The sequence below is a fragment of the Paroedura picta genome, chromosome 2, assembly GCF_049243985.1.
Source record: "Paroedura picta isolate Pp20150507F chromosome 2, Ppicta_v3.0, whole genome shotgun sequence".
NCBI classification, from domain to species: Eukaryota; Metazoa; Chordata; class Lepidosauria; order Squamata; family Gekkonidae; genus Paroedura; species Paroedura picta.
This window is the reverse complement of record NC_135370.1, coordinates 96949830-96966989: the sequence shown is the minus strand read 5'-3', so window position 1 is coordinate 96966989 and position 17160 is coordinate 96949830. Positions and strand designations below refer to the sequence as shown.

Below are 17160 nucleotides of genomic sequence, written 5' to 3'. Positions count from 1 at the left end.
CTCCGGGGCCACTCCCCATGGGGAACACATTTCAGGGGGCACCCAGCCCACCCCCCTGGCGGATGCAGTCACAGAAAGGTTCTGCTGCACAAGAAGAGCCGCAGAGATTGTCATTTTGCAGAAAACTAGGAGCACAAGATCGCAATCCCACCTTCCTGCAAAAAAAAAAGTTAAACCCCAGTCCACCCCGTGGTGCTGTAAAGCTGACTGGAGCATTCCCCCCCCCCCGGCCTCCATAGGGCAGGGATCAGCTGGGCCTGGAAGATTCAACTGTTCCTGTCCACATGAGGGCCCGATCTGTGCCAGGCCCAGGAGGGCAGCAGCCAGGCGACAATGTTATATAAGCACAGGGATTAGCCCCACACTCATATGACCTCCCTCCCAGCCTTTTCTGCCTGTGCGGAATCGGACCATGAGACACAACAGAGTTGTTAAAGGTCAAAGTTGCTAATGTTGCACTACAAAGTACAGCAACCTGACTCAGTACAAAGCAGCAGCCATTATGAAATATCTGAAATTTGCCTATGTGAATTCACATGTGCATTGAAATTTAGTTGCATTCAAGGAATTATAGACATGAAACTCTTGTACAGTCCAATCTACAAAGAATCCAGAACCAATTTATCCTATGCTGTTCCTAAGCATCCTCCACCAACAAGGAGCAGAATTTGTGTGTGTGGGGGGGCATTTCCGGCTATAGCAGCAGAAGGAGGAAAATAAGTCTGATTCTACTGACAACAATGAATTCCATTGGCAGAGATTTACTGTGGAATCCAAGCCAAGGACCTTGTATTCTAGGGAAATATATCTCACAGAGCCTGTCACAACACAATAGGGCCCTTGGCTAGGGAACATTTTTATTTGACTGACAGAGGTCTTTCCATCTGTTTATAATAGTATGGCCTAAAGTGTCAACATGCAACAATGTCAGAATATTTGTATTTTTAGTTGAAGTGTCTGCCAAACAAAACATTTCACATTCTGTGTTGACACTATAAGAGAATTAATCTTTTAATTGTATTATATGAAAATAAAACTTATGAACAGTATATATAATTTTTAACCTGCCACGTATTGTTAAGATACAATCTTTATCCATGGTCCTGCCTCTTAATGTTTGTAAAACTGCCGCTGGGATGGAGCGAGTCCGGCTGCCCGAGTTAAAAAATGGCCAATCAGGGTGCGGCCAGCTTTGCCCCTTGGGCAGGTGCAGCGAGAGGCCTTCCTGGCCCAAGTAAATGATATAAAAGTGCTTACCTTCACCATACGAGCAAAGTATTCACCACCAAGATAGTTCTCTGTTTTCAAGTACAAGTCCCTGAGTTCGCTTGCACCAACTGGATTATATTTAGAATTAAATTTATCAAATCGATGAAATGTCTGGCGATCCTGAAATGGGGGAAATCATCATCATCATCATTATTACAAACTGAATATAATTTGTTAATAACTCGTATCCTTTGGTATGTGTCTAATGGCAAATTTCTCCAGTGGCATAGCAATTTGCAAAATAGGAGGCAGTAATTTCTAGCCGCCCTCCCAAACACACATGCACACATACACTGTCCATCTGCTATTCCACAAGGTTTGATACATAGGAACAAAATTGGGAGTGTGACTCATTAGTTGCACGAGAAAGAAAAGCAGAAGAAAACCATCTTGCAAGGTCCCATAGATGGCTGGATACACGTCAGTAGTTTTAATTCACAGAAATAAAACTGACCCACAAAAACTAAGAAAAAAACGTCACTCCTCTTTCACCTATTTGCAAAATTCTGATATTTATCACATGTTGTTTATTGGTTAAAGTATACTTACTGCATGGACATCTAATGAATCTACAGTGAGATCATAAGGATCCATATGGAGACTTTCAAACACATGTTTTAGAGTCATCTTTTTGCCATTTTTCTCCCCTACAATCCTATTTGGTTCAGTTTGGTAGGTATGTTTAATAAATCTCAGCAAATGTTTTTGGTTCATGCAGGCAGCTGCGTGGATATGAGTATCAACCTGAAATTTAAAAATACAACAAAACTAAAGATCATTTTTGCTCATCAGGTATCAAGCATGCATACATTACACATTTCTAACAAACTGGAGTCAAAATTAATATGAAAGCCATTAGTATTTCTGCCACTGGCTAGCAATAACCATCAGGCTTTGATATCTTATTTAAATTCCTCAAAACCTTACACTTCTGAAAGAATAATTTTAATTACATTAAATTAAAATTAAATGGCTAGAATACAAAGAAACCTGTGGGCACAGATTTATCCAGCAGCATCCCCCACGCCTTGTGTTACAGACTTTATCATTCTTTTCTCTTCAGAGGCAGTCTTGCAGATAATGCAAAGCACAACACCAGGAAGGGAAAGCCTTGGGGGGGGGGGTGCATATAGAACATCATGACCGTCCCTTTGAATCCCAGCCAATGTAAATTTACTACACATTACAAATTAGAAAACCAACAAAAATATAGTTAAAAACCCCAAAACATATCACCTTGCCTAGAGTGACTTAGAATACACAGGATCTTGTCAAACACAGCTCTCCAAAAAGGAGGAGAAATGCCTTGTGGAATAGATCCATAATTTCACTCCAGACCATATTTTTCTTTGGTGGGACCCAGGCTCTAACCTTGATATCACCACCACCATCACTGCTCACTGGTAATCAAGACCATCCCTGCCTAGCACAGTCCAAATAAGAAAAATACACCAGAGTCAGCCTCTACCACATATGGTAGCTGGCAGCTAGGATGACAGCTTCAGCTGGTAGACCCAGAACTACTGATTTGCTGAGGACTATACCTCCTTAGTCCAATGATGGACTAAAGTGGTCAAATCAAGCAAGGCTAAATCTCTGGCCTACCAGGGAACCCCAACCTCCCACACTCTTAGGCAGGGGTAGTCAAACTGCGGCCCTCCAGATGTCCATGGACTACAATTCCCAGGAGCCCCTGCCAGCGAATGCTGGCAGGGGCTCCTGGGAATTGTAGTCCATGGACATCTGGAGGGCCGCAGTTTGACTACCCCTGCTCTTAGGGAATTCCCAAGAGACTTTACAAAAAGACATGGGGGGAGGGGCTTTGAGAGCTGTTAGGCATTATTTAAGCCCAAAGCAGAGGAGGATGAGGACCCCAAAGTTGCTCCTCTCTCTACTGTGGAACACCAGAGAGATTAGGAAGAGGAGAGTCTGCATGAGAAGAAACCCCTTCCCTTCCACTTAGAGGGACTGTTTCTTCACTAAGGATATCATTCAGATTTATATTTTTTAAGGGTCAACTTTTTTGTCCATTTTCACAGTAAAATTTGTCCCTCACTTGCCCTGCAGCAAAGGAATCCCCAGAAAACTGATTTTAATTTTTTTAAAGCAGGGTCTAATGGGATCTAATTCAGGGCTGCCCAATGCAGAAATGCGTACAATCAGGTTTTTCCCTGCATCCACCATTTTGAGTCCTTTGGAAAGGCCCCTTTCCTTGTTGCTGCCCTTTGTCCTTCCTTCCTCCGTCCCTCCCCCTCCCTTCTGAAAAATCTGTCTTAAAAAAAAAAGGCGATCACATTACAACGATGTTTCTATTTTTTTAAAGCAGTCTTGCAACCTTACTGTTATGATGTATAAGATCCTAACACTGTCGTGTAAGACAGCTGGCATTTTTCTATCTGTCAAGCAAGACTACTAGTGCCCTTCCTGGCCCCAGAACAGCTGGCCAGAGTTCCACATGATGGTCATCTCCAGACTGGACTTCTATAACTCATTCTATTGGGCCTTCCCTGGTCCTTGATCTGGAAACTGCAGCTGATGCAGAATGCAGCTGCCAAAATCCTCACTACAATACCACGGAGAGCTCACATTCAGCCTGTACTGAGGCAGCTGCATTGGTTGCCAGCTGACTTCCGGATCAAGTTCAAGGTCTTGGTTTTGCCCTTTAAGGCCATCCATGGTCTGGGCCCAGCATGTCTGAAGGACCATTTTACTCCCTATGCATCTTGCAGGTTGGTGATCCCCAGCCCATGTGAGGTTTGCCTGGCCTCAATCAGGGCCAGGACCTTTTTGGCCATGGCCCCAGCCTGATGGAATGAACTCCCAGAAGAACTGAGGGCCCTGCAGGGACTAACACAGTTCCATAGGGCCTATAAGATAGAGCTCTTCTGACAGATCTTTACTTGAGGCCAGCCTGAAGGAGACATCTTAGGCCCCTTCTTCTAAACTGTTCCCCATTATCTCCCCATCTGGGTTGCATTTTGTTTTTGGGTATTGGCAGCCAGGGGGTAGGGAGGGAAGGGGTTTGGGTGGGAGGGTTTGATTGCTTATTGTAATATATTTTGTAGTTTTATATGTGTATTTGGAATTTGATATTATTTGCCACCACCTAGCTAGCCACTCAGGAGCAGCAGTCTAAAAATCTACTGAAATAAATAAATAGGACTAATTTTCAACCAGCAACAGTTTAATATTCTGACTTATATAAATGGCTTTCCTAATCTTTTTGTGCGTAGTATTCTATTATTGGTACTAAATGCTATTTATCATTTATTTTTTGTTAGAAGTGTGTTTACACAAACACAGGAGTGGCACTGTATTTTCTCCAGCAATCTTAGAACATAACTCACAGAAGCAGAATTAAAATAAAATTTGTAAAATGTATGTATTCATTTGATCTGAGCAGAGAATTTTAGATTTCTTAATATGAGTACTACTTTGATTTATAGTTTGCCCATGGTATTTTTTGAAAGAGTATTTGAAATCTATTGTATTTTATTTATATTCTTTATTTATTCAATTTGTTTTATGGTAATATGGTCTGTTATATACATTGCTTTGTTGGAACCGATGTTTTAAATTGGTTGAATCAACCAGCAAACCAACTAAAATTCTACCTGTTTAACCTTCAGGGAACATGTTAATAGGTGAGGTAGAGTTAAGGTCATTCTTGCTTATATTTTAGAAGTTGTTTTTACTTCTAGACTATATCAGTGTGAAGAATCAAAGAGACCATGTTCAGTATTGTCTCCATGAAATTGATTTCACCCTCTAACTATGCTAAAAATGTGCTAGATAAGGCTGGGGCATTAGAGGTGGTGATGTGTTTATTAATAGTCTTGGTATTATAATAAACAACCTTGCTGCAAGGACGCTCAGCAGCTCTAACTTAAGTTACACAGAGTCTGGGTGATGAAAGCTTTCTATCTTAGAAGCAGGTATCATATTTACAATCAGTATTCCCTTGACCAAATGCTTACAGGAAATTCTAAGTGCTTGACGCAGCAGCCTCTAATCTGGAGAGCTAGGTTTGATTCCCCACACCTCCACATGCAGCCAGTGGGGTGACCTTGGGCTAGTCCCAGTCCTGTTAGAGGTGTCCTCACAGAGCATCTCCATCAGGGCTCTCTCAGACCCGCCTACCTCACAGGGTGTCGCTGTCTCCTTTGGGTAGTGAAAAGCGGGGTATAATAACTAACTCTAATAACTAAATATAATTACTACACTGACCATTTGGTAAAACTGCCAATTACTACACTGACTATTTGGTAAAAAGTTAGAAATTCTATAACTTTCAGCAAAGTAGATCTTGGTTAATAACTATCCTTAACACTATTTTGCTCCCTTATATATTTGGGAAACAGCCTCCTGGGAGGAGACTGTCCAGGACCTTGTCCATCCTGATTGGCCCTCCCCGTCCAGCTCCCACCCTCCCTCCTTGCCTGCTAGAAGCCTTGTCGCTGCGGCCAACATTGTCACCCACAAGGAGAGAGGCAGTGACAAGTCTTTGCGGCTCGTAGGTACGCTCCTGCTGGGAAGGAGCTGGGAGGAGGGGTTTGTAGACCTCTTGCCTGCCGCCCCTTTCAAAACCCATTTTTAAAATGGACTTTGATACTAGTTTTTTAAATATAAAGTAATGTTTTTATTTGTCAAATGGGTCACACACTTTACTGAACAAAAATGCTTCAGGCCTGACTGCTGAAGTATTAGACATCTTCAAAGTTTTTTTGCCCTTGAGAATCACTGCTTATTCATAACAAAAATATTTTGAAACAATTTTTTAAGACAACTGAAATATCTCAGGCAGTCTGCCATTGATACATCCAAACAAAGCTTACTGTTAGGAAAATAGATTTCTTCTCTAAAAGCAATAATTGCCTAACTATAATGTCATTTTCTTGGCACTGTGAATTTTATCAATGAATACTCAACCTCTGCAGCTATTTCCCCAAGTATATCCCAAAGCACTAATCCATTTTTGTAAATTTGCATCTAAAACCAGAAGTTGTGATTATCAACTGTGTTGTCCCAATTTGCACTTCACTTCTGGATTCATTAGCTTGAAGGTTAATGCCTCATTAATCTGACCACAACATCCCTTGTGTTTGTTACAATAAACAATTCATAATGAGCTGGATCCAAAATGTCTTCTAACAAACAATAAGACTTCCTTTAATTTTTTTAGCTATATGATCATCCAATTCCCTTTCTTGCATTTTCAACTTACTATTGTTTTGCCAGGACCAGTGCCCCTTATTCTCTTGATCTGGCAAGAAAGGTTTTGCCTTTTATGGTTTGATTCTGCTCATTAAGTACTCTGCTTCCTTTTAAGATTTCATCATCTTTCCTAATTCAAGGAGTCTACCTTCTACCTGATATTCAATTATGATGCATTTAAACAACTCAGAAGCACCCTGAAGAGATCTGTTCTTCTTATCTTGTCCATTCAACTTCAATTTGATCTATCCCCTGTGTTTTTAGATCTTACCTAAACTAAAATCAAACATGGCGGTGTTGGACTTTTGGGACAACTATCCATTTACTGAAATGCTAGACCCCATAGCACTATAGTCACAATTCCAATTGTTAAAACATTTTCTCTTTTAGTTGCTTCCCTTATGTATTTCCCTATTTCAAGGCCAACCTCAGTATTCTGGTCAGGTCAATAGTATATCCCCAGTATTAAGGGATTTTTGGCACAATTACACAAAGTAATTTATAGCATTCTATGGATTCTTTTACATACAAAGCAATATTAACTTTCACACATTCTTCCCTTTCTTTCTAGAGAGTTTATATTCTGGGATAACTGTATCCCATTGCTTTTCTCTGTTTAGCAAGACTTCTGAAATGCTCACTATATCCATGTTCTTGCTTAGCATCCATTTCACCTATCCTGACTTGGAGGTTTATGGCATTGGCATATTTGTATGTCACTTCCTGCCACATGCTCATTATCAAAATCTAGCTTATCCCCATTTAAATGACCTGGAACATTTACTCTATGATTCGCTAGAAATGAGCAGTTCCACATGAGATACTCCTCAGCACCGGTTGTTTTTTTCTTGGATTTTGTTTTAAAGTTGCTCTATGATCTTTTTGATGTTAAGCACTAACAGTCTGCTTACATTCTGGTTTAAGTGCAGCATTTCTCTTTCCCACAGAATCAACCTATCTTCCAACATTCCCCAGTAGACTAACAAATCTAAAACAAACATCTCATCCATGCACTGACATCCCTAATCTCTGCTTGCCTAGCTGATCCTGAATGGTACAGGTTAAGGTCTTGACCCTTCTCCCCTAGCATTTCTTCCCTGTTCTTCCATGAACAACTACTGCCTTTTCCTCCATATCACTATAGACAGTGTGGTAATAAACTATAAAACCATCTGGTCAAAAACCGTGGTAGCAGTATAAATAAAACAGTAAGGGCCCTCGAGGAGGGCTCTACCCGGGATGGGGAAGGGTGCCCATTGGCCCCTTTTTCTGGAGTAACAAGCAGGGTGCGCAATCGCGCCTGCCAATTGGGCCCTCCTCGTATCAGTCTGGCAACAAGGGACCAATCGTCAGCTGTGCATAGCCACTGGGCCCAGATCTGATGAGTTGGGAGGCGCAAAGTGCCTTCCGACCCGCCCACTCCCCGCCCTGCGCCACCTTCGCCCCACCGCTGCCATTGGCTGCCGACCTGCCAACAAGCCAGGTTGGGGGTGGCCCTCGACCAAGAGGCGGCAGGGGGGCCTTTCCTGCACCCCGCCCCCCAGCCTTGGGTAGGGGGGAAGACTCTGGGGAGAGCACCCTTCCCCGCTGCCCATGCAGCGTGGCCCACACACACATGCCCGCACCCACCCACGGCTACATGCCCCGTCGCTACCAACACCCCTTCTGACCCCGCTGCCACACCACAATGCCTACCACCATCCCCGCCTTTCCCACCCCACCCCACCCCACCCCGCCCGTCCCTTTCCTCGCCCGAACAACACTCGCTCCGCGCGGCCTTACCTTTCCCCCCATCCTGCGCCTCCAATGCCCTTTCCTGCCTTTCCAGTAGCGCTGTGGCTAGGCCGCACATCCTGCGCGGCCGCCGCCACAGCGCTATACTGAACCAGGCATGCGTAGACTCCGGCGCATGCCTGGTTCCCTTTCCCTATGCAGCTCCGCCCCCACCCCTCTACCACGCATGCGCGCCATCCTACTGCCACACTGGCCTCCCCGCCGCCGCACTGCCCACCACCCCTCAGTCTCGCTACTGGCCCCCCAGGCCCGCCATGGCCACAGGACCACACTCGACGCCCGATGCCACAACTCGTCCGCCTACACTCTCTCTCCCGCCCTTCTGCCGCCTACAGCCCCACAGCCACGCCGGCCTCAGCACCCAGGATCCCTGCCAGGTCAGTGGCCGCCGCCTTTGGCCTCCCCTTCCTTACCAGGCCCGCCCAGACCACTCCCGCCAGGGTGCCTGCCATAGATCGGGGTGGGTGGCTGCCTGCGCCCGCCCATCTCCCTTCCCCATACTCCCCTTTCAAAGCCCATTTTTACAAATGGTCTTTGAAACTAGTTTTTTTCATTAAAAAAATACTCAATGAGACCTAGTCTATTTTTAAGCTTGTATATACTGAGAGGGAACTCTGGCTTCCTTGGTCTGAATTCATGCAAGGGTTTAACTCTTCTCTTTTATATTTTCCAAGGACTCTCCTGCTCTCAGAAAACTGGTCCCCTCATTTTTACTAGGCCAACTGCCTGCGCTTCTTCTCACCCATGAAGAAGTTTTGGCCACTTGCCACCAACAGAGCAATCAGTTCAACTGGAACTGTTCATCATCTGATCCACAATAAGCTTTCCAGCACACTGAATAATTCTGACACTGTCAAGTCAATTGATAACAGTGTAGATCAGGTAACATTTGGCAGTACATATGTCATATATTAAGCCTGTCATTGAAGTAGATAAACATTCTACATTTAGAACAGTCAAGGATAATTATAGTAACACAAACATTAAGAGCAGCCTACTCAGAATTATGATATATATCTCCCTTACACTTTAGCCAAGGGGTATCCTTCTCTTACAGCTTTCTGCATAACCTTTTCTTGTACACACCATTAATCTTTCTGCTTAGGAGCCTCACAAGTCTTCCAGTGACATCAGGAATAGGGATATGCAGCTGGAATCTTAGTAAACACAATCCAACCTTAACTGTACCTCGTTAGGAAATCTAGTACATATATTCCTAATTAAAAAATTATTCTAGCATTTAGAAGTCTTTGGAAACCCTGTGATATTCTACTATCTACTTAACCGGTTTCGTTTTCCCAGTCAGCACGGGAAGCTGAGAAGTAAATGAAAAGTGCAAACCTAACAAAGGTAGGAGATAGAAAAATAATTTTAAAAGTTTTTAAAGTCAAGAAAACATTAGGAAGAACTACAATTAAGACGTTTCATGAAGGTCCTGGAATATATTGTAAGCCTCCCTTTAAAAATTCTGTACATGGGCCTGGTTAGATATAACCCCTGAGAATTTCATTTCAATGGGGAAATCTGAAAATAGGTTTCTTGTGCAACCTAATGGAAACAAACGATGGCTGGATTTATTTTTTACTAACAGCCATTTTTAATATTAAGCAAGCCAATTAATTGAATGACAATACATTTTAATTAAACCTTGTTGTAAACTTCTAATCAGCAATATTGTAAAAAAAATTATAATACTGAGATCCTGAAAACTTCAACTGACCCCAATTTCCTAAGTTTAAATGGCAGCAGCAATTCTATTATATACTCTTAAGTTTTAAAAATGCAGTACTAACTGCCTATCCCATGGAAACAAGGTCAATGCACAAAGGAAAACATGAAAGAACAGACCAACACTACAGAATGTTCAACACAGCACATCTTTATGTGCCCTGTTAGAAGACTGTAATAAACTCAAACATACAGTTTTAACAAAATTAACGCCAGAAGATAAAGTACCTGATTTACTGTGAGTGATGAGTAACTAACCTGCCTTGTATTGGCTTAATTTCTTCAAGTCTGTAAATCTTAAGCTAGTTCTCCATCCCTGCACAGAACACTACAGTATCTAAACAGTCTTTACAAATGACTTTGTTTACTGCAACCTCTTCTGTAACAATCCTCTCAATGTGAGGAACCGTTAACAGGTAAAATGCCTTTTACTTGGGATACTGTCTTCAGCTTTCTAGGAATAATTTATTACTTGTTTACTTGTTTTTTAATTTTATTTATTTATAACTTGTTTACTTGTTTACACCACTTTGTTTTGAATCCACAGAAAATAATGTAAACATAGCTATATACAAACTCCATTAATAAATTGCAGCCTGCCTTTTCAGAGACAATACCTATGTACCCTCCAGGATTTTTCATTGTTTTACCACTATCACATTGCATATCACAATAGAGCCAGAGTGGTGTAGTAGCCCCTGATCTGGAGAATGAGGTTTGATTCTCTACTTTTCCACCTGCAGCCAGATGGGTGACCTTGGGCTAGTCACAGTTCACTTAGGACTGATTTCGCAGAACAGTTCTGTTAGAGCTTTCAGCCCCACTTACCTCACAGAGTTTTTGTTGTGGGGATAGGTAGGGAAAGTTGTTTGTAAGCTGCTTTGGGACTCCTTCAGGTAGTGAAATGTATGGTATAAAAACCCAGCTCTTCTTCGTCTCTTCTAAGCAAAAATTCTGAGGGTGCTTTAGTTTCCTTCCTCAAGAAAGGAGCAGGAGTCTTGTGTTACAGACTGACAAATTTCACTCCAGAATAAGCAACTGAAGAAGTTCTTTAAAATGCTTATTTATTAGAGTAACATTTTGTTAGTATTTAAGTCCCAAAACTCCTGCTTATTTACTTCTGCAATGGACTAACTTGGCTACCCCTTCTCTAATCAGCCTTATCAGCTGCATGCAGTAGTGCTGTGGACGGATAATGCGCAAATCAGCACGGGCTGTAAGGGAGAGTTCTTTGGAATATCTATTAGCTGTATAGCAGGAAAAATGTTTCATTCAGCCTGAATACATTATTTTAAACTAACAAATAACATTTCTGAAGATTGACAGGCTGCCCTTATTTCTGTAATCTAAAATTCACTTAAGTATAGATATAGTCAATCAGGAATGTCATTAACATGAATGACAAATGAAAAGTTACAGAATTATTTAAAAAAATAATCTAGAGAGCATGTAGAGTTGCTTACTGCTGTTAATGCAAATGCATTATATAAAATCATATTTAAAAGATTCTATAAACAACTGAGTCCATAAATATGGTCAATTCCTTTGTTAGACTAATGATCTTGTGACATTTAATGTGACAATAAATGCCCCTGTTAAGGAGCAAGGAAAGGTATACATATAAATATATTTAAATGCTATGTCCTGGCTAACTAGCTACCTGGCTATTACAAGCTTAGGATTGGCCAACATCTTTGTGGCCTAAAATGGTATGCTTGGGAGATGGTTTAGCTTTCCTGCCTATCTATATTGAAAGAGATGGCTCCTCCTGTTACCAGCTAAAGGCAGGAGGCAGATTGTGGATGGATCATGAAAAAACACTTTACCCATAGGTAGAAGACTATAACTATGCAAGATAAATGTTATTTTGCACTGTGTGAAACACAAAGGTTAAGTTAAAGATCTGATCTGTGACTTTATCTAACCTTTAGTTTAACTTAGCCAGTGCCCAGATCTGGTGGCATCTTGGTGCAAGGTAACCAGCAGAACAAAGGGACTTTTAATTTGGCACCCAAATATATCATTATTATTATTATTATTATTATTATTGAATTTATTTCCCGCCACTCCCTTGCGGCTCGTGGCGGGTTACAACAGTATAAACCCCATAAAATACATTAAAACCAATTAACATGTCAATATTAATGACTACCTGGCAAGAGCGGCTAATCAACTACCCATTCCCCCTTAGCAAGTGGAGAGGGGATACTGATGGTACTCATGTCTAATCCCAATCCTCAGGTCCCGGGGGGGCGTAGGTGTTAAGCCTGGTCTCAACCGTAAACCTGGCGGAAGAGCTCCGTCTTGCAGGCCCTGCGGAACGATGGAAGGTCCCGCAGGGCCCGCAGTTCTCCCGGGAGCTCATTCCACCAGGCAGGGGCCAGGACCAAGAAGGCCCTGGCCCTGGTCGAGGCCAGGCGTGCTTCCCTAGGGCCGGGGACGACCAATAGATTTTCTCCCGCAGAACGTAAAGCTCTACGGGGGGCATAGGGCGATAAGCGGTCCCTCAGGTATGTGGGTCCCAACTCGCGTAGAGCCTTGAAGGTTAAAACCAAAACCTTGAACCGGATCCGGGCAGCAATTGGCAACCAGTGCAGCTGCCTCAGCACTGGCTGGATATGGGCCCTCCAAGGTGTACCAGTGAGGACCCTGGCAGCTGCGTTCTGCACTAGCTGAAGTTTCCGGATCAAGGACAAGGGAAGGCCCGCGTAGAGCGAGTTACAGAAATCTATTCTGGAGGTGATAATTATCATTATCATTATCATTATCATTATCATTATCATTATCATTATCATTTAATTTTTAGACCGCCCTTCTCCAAATAGGTCTCAGGGTGGTTTACAACATAAATAGTTAAAACACAATAAAATCCCCATAAAACCCCCAATTAACATCAACAAAAGTTACATATAACATATAAGCAGCGGTGGTCACAATTCTTAGTTACCTGAGTTCCCCCCAAGTTCAGCCTGGTGGGGAGAATAATATTCAGAAGAGGGTGGTACCAGGACAATAGGCCTAACAATGATCTCGATGTTAGAGATCTCAATATTGGAGGGGATCCTCTGATGGATTTGTGGGAGAGCTGCCCTGGCCTCAACCATATACCTGGTGGAAGAGCTCCGTCTTACAGGCCCTGTGGAAAGCTGGTAGATCCCGCAGGGCCCTTAGCTCTTCTGGGAGCTCATTCCACCAGGTTGGGGCCAGGACTGAAAAGGCCCTGGCCCGGGTCGAGGCCAGGCGAACATCCCGTGGGCCCGGGACAACCAGTAAATTCATACCCGCAGAGCGGAGTGCCCTGTGGGGGGCATAAGCAACCAAGCGGTCCCGCAGATAGATGGGACCCAGGCCGCATATAGACTTAAAGGTCAATACCAATACCTTGAATCTGATGCGGAAACAGACTGGTAACCAGTGCAGATGACGAAGCACCAGCTGAATGTGGGCCCTCAAAGGTGTTCTAGTGAGGACCCTGGCAGCCACATTTTGGAACAGCTGTAACTTCCGAGTCAAAGACAAGGGAAGGCCCGCGTAGAGCACATAAGGCCCGCGTATACACACAATTAAGGAAGTCTCAAGGAACCATTGGGTACTTGGCTAATCATTTCCCATGGGGGGGACCATGGGAGAGATCATACATGCTTTAAAGGAAAAACTCCGCTGGAGAGATGCTTTTGGAAAAAAATATTCTGGGGCTAAAGAGAAAGAAGACTGCCATTGGTGAAGTGGTCTAAAGGGAAGTATTGAGAGTCCCCCGCTTCTCTCTGAGGGGCTGACACAGTGTATTGGATCAACTTCCCTGTAGCAAGCTGCCTCCATCTGTGCTTTACCTGCATATTTGTAAAGAATAAAACACTATAAAATTCCATCAGTCTCCCAAACACTTTCCTCCTCCATGGGAACCAACTTTTGGAACATCTCACTGCTTGTAGAATGAGGCAAACCTAACAATAGTTACTAACCCAGGTCTGACAAGATTATCTGGCTTTCACCAGCTTGGTGTAGTGGTTAGGAGTGCTGAACTCGAAACTGGCAATCTTGGTTTGATTCCGTGCTCCCCCACATGGAGCCAGCTGGGTGACCTTGGGCTCGCCACAGCACTGATAAAACTGTTCTGACCAAGCAGTGATATCAGGGTTCTCTCAGCCTCACCCACCCCACAGGGTGTCTGTTGTGGGGAGAGGAAAGGGAAGGCGACTGTAAGCTGCTTTGAGACTCCTTCTGGTAGAGAAAAAGCAGCATATAAGAACCAGAGTCTAGTTCCAAACCTGCATTATGGTTCTAGTTAGTAGCAGCTGGATGGACTAAAAGAAACAACAAAAAAAGGCACAGCAAGTCTTGATATCTTAACTCCATTCTTTTCCCTCCAATTTTTTATTTTATAGTTACAAGGTTTTAGTTGGTGTTTTATGAATAGGCTTATTTAGAGCTTCTGCTGTGTTCTGGCTGCTGAGATCTATAGTGCATGACAAGCCCTTACAAGATGATGCTAAATCCAGAGTAACTGTATGAGGGTGATGTTTATACTTTCCCTGCTTAAGCAAGGTCATTTCACCCCTACTGCACACATGCAATGTTTATGCCAGAAATTATTTTCCTACTAATAATCAATATCCATGAAACTGCGTACAGTTGACACTAAAGAAATTTCAGCAGCAATCTTTTTAGGGCTAAAAGCATAATAAAAGGCACAGGATTATGATTTAACTGTAGCAGAAATTTAAGCAGGTTTTAGTATATCCTTTTTTTTTCATTTAATATTGCCAGCAAATCCACTTGCCCTTTGGAACTCCTCCTGTGTTCAAGGACCTCAGGGATTACCTCATTTTTTCTACACAAATTATAATCCTACTAGTAAAAGAGCCCATTGTAAACAAAATACAATGGGCGCTAGAATGTGGGGGATAGGGAGGGACAGGGCAGCGCGCGGCAAGGAAGCTGACCTTAGAGAGGGCGGGCGGCAGCGGCAGGGCATCCTCGGCGGGCCTTTGGCGGCGATCTTCGATTCCGGCGGAGTCTTCGCAAGGTCCGTTTTCGGCAGGCACAGGAGTCCCTGCCAGCAGCGTGCAGGGCGGCTGGCGGGGGCTCCTGTGCCTGCCGAAAACGGACCTTGCCACATCAGACCGCCGGGCAGGGAGCCCCCGCCAGCCGCCCTGTGCGCCGCTGGCAGGGACTCCCTGGGAGTAGCGGAGGCGTCATCGAGTTCGGGTGGCGGGGGCGGGGCATCGTCGGCTCCTCGGCTGGCCCTCGGCAGCCATCTTCGATTCCTGGCGGGTCTGTCGTCAGGCTCCGTGCGACTGTCGAGGGCTCCCTCGGGCGTCAGGCCGCCGGGCAGGGAGCCCCTGGCAGCCGCGCTCCGCACGACTGCCGGGGGCTCCCTCGGGCGGCGGCCTGACGCGGCGAGACGCGCACGGCTCGCAGTTGCTGTGGCTGTGGCTGGGAATTTGCGCTCCGATTGTCTGTCATGAGGAAGGGTCCAATCCGGACCCTTCCTCATCCCGGACACATCCCGCCCCAGGAGGGCTTACTGATTTATTTAGTCCGTGGCGCCCGCGGTGCCACAGGCGGTGTACAGATGAGACAGTGTCCAGCAATAGATGAACTGTCAGCATTGGAGACTGTCTTTTTAAGGAGTGTCACTGCCACAACAGATGATCAGTGGTGATTTGGCATGGATTTTGAGGTAAGGTTCAGCCTCAGTCATTAGCTTGCTGGCCCTGGCCTGCCATGGGGAAAGTGAGATGACAGGTATAGCCAAAGGGTCATGTTGCCTATAAAAGCAGCTGGGAAGTGGCTGATAAGGACAACACTCAGGTACCCTCCACAGGCTATAAGGGAGTGAGGTGGGAGGAGGAAGAGGTATAAGATCTTGAGAACCCCCCTCTCTCCTTATTCTGGGGTCAGTGAACTACATCAGATGTGCCTCTGAAGGACTAGATCAGATGGAAGACTGCCCTATATTCAGATCCAAAGACATAAAGGCATATCAGTTTTTTAAAAGGGCAGAAGTCATTCCCACCATTTCCTACTAATACTGTAGAGAAGCACTGTGATCTTCTTGCAGCCCACACAAAGAAAAGTTAAGGGGATTCTGTGGTCTGCAATAGGTGAGAAGAAGAAACCGGTGGAAACAAGCCCCTTTTAAGAGAACTGATTTATTTTTTTTTGTAACTGGATACAGGAGCTATATTAGATATAACCAGGAACTGATGTAATGGCATTTTTTTTAATGAAAAACGTCTTCAGGAACTCAGAAACCTTTACTGCAAGAAACCTTTTATACTTCTGCAGGGATAGAGGAAGGAGTGCTAAATATACTTCTTAATCCTTTTCTTAGGTGGCCCTTTCTGCTCAAAACTGCCCTTCCAAGAAGCATTTTCACCCACAAAGGAAAAGACACAATGCCAGAAGAGAAAAGTCTAGGTCTGACTCTGCCACTGCCTCTTCCCCCACCCCCATCCCTGGTTTGCATTTCATCCACTCACTATTACTGCCTCTTATGGCTGCTTTTAATTTTTTTCAAAAATTGCTGAATGGCTGTTCCATTAATCTTCTGAGTTTGATCATGAGCTAAGTGACTGAGTAGGCATCTGAACCTGAATGTTCCCAGTCCAGAATGCCATGCTGACTCATACTCATCTAGCAATTGTCTCATTTAGTATGGAGACAAGGAGGGTTCGCATTTATTTCTAGACATATCAACATTCTCAAAGATAAATTTAATCTATGGATGGGATCTCTGAGCATGCAGCTATCCTCAGAATCATAAGGGCATAATTAATTGTATGAAGAACACCCTTTGCTGAGAGTTGCAATGATGGAACAGCATAAAAAACAGCGGGCACAATCCAACAATCTGCGGTGTGCACCACAGTCCATATATGCACAGCCCTGAGTTGTTGCTTACTGTTGACATTTGAAAAGAAATACATACAACACCACCTGCTCCTTCTATGCAGCCCTTAATGCTTAAAATGCGTTGTATCCCCTAGAATGAAACAAATGTAGGCACTGATTGGACTTTATGGTCAAATTTGCTCCACTTAAGTATAAAAATATGATTTGCAGCTCCTCTTACAATTTAGAAACCAGCTGACTAAATTGAAGGTTGATGCATTAAAAAAAACAAAAAAACACCAGGCAATCTCAATTTAA

General features: G+C 43.8%; 1 protein-coding gene across 4 annotated transcripts in view; it reads right to left on the bottom strand.

The window, feature by feature from the left end:
* The window catches only part of AMPD3 (adenosine monophosphate deaminase 3), a 56376-nt gene that overhangs the window by 26487 nt on the left and 12729 nt on the right, over positions 1-17160 (bottom strand). For all 4 annotated transcript variants that reach the window (XM_077321794.1, XM_077321793.1, XM_077321795.1 and 1 more), the window contains 2 exons: positions 1819-2013; positions 1258-1389 (listed from right to left, as the gene is read on the bottom strand). In XM_077321794.1, the coding sequence (XP_077177909.1) occupies positions 1258-1389; positions 1819-2013 (327 nt within the window). The remainder of the gene's footprint in view (positions 1-1257; positions 1390-1818; positions 2014-17160) is intronic.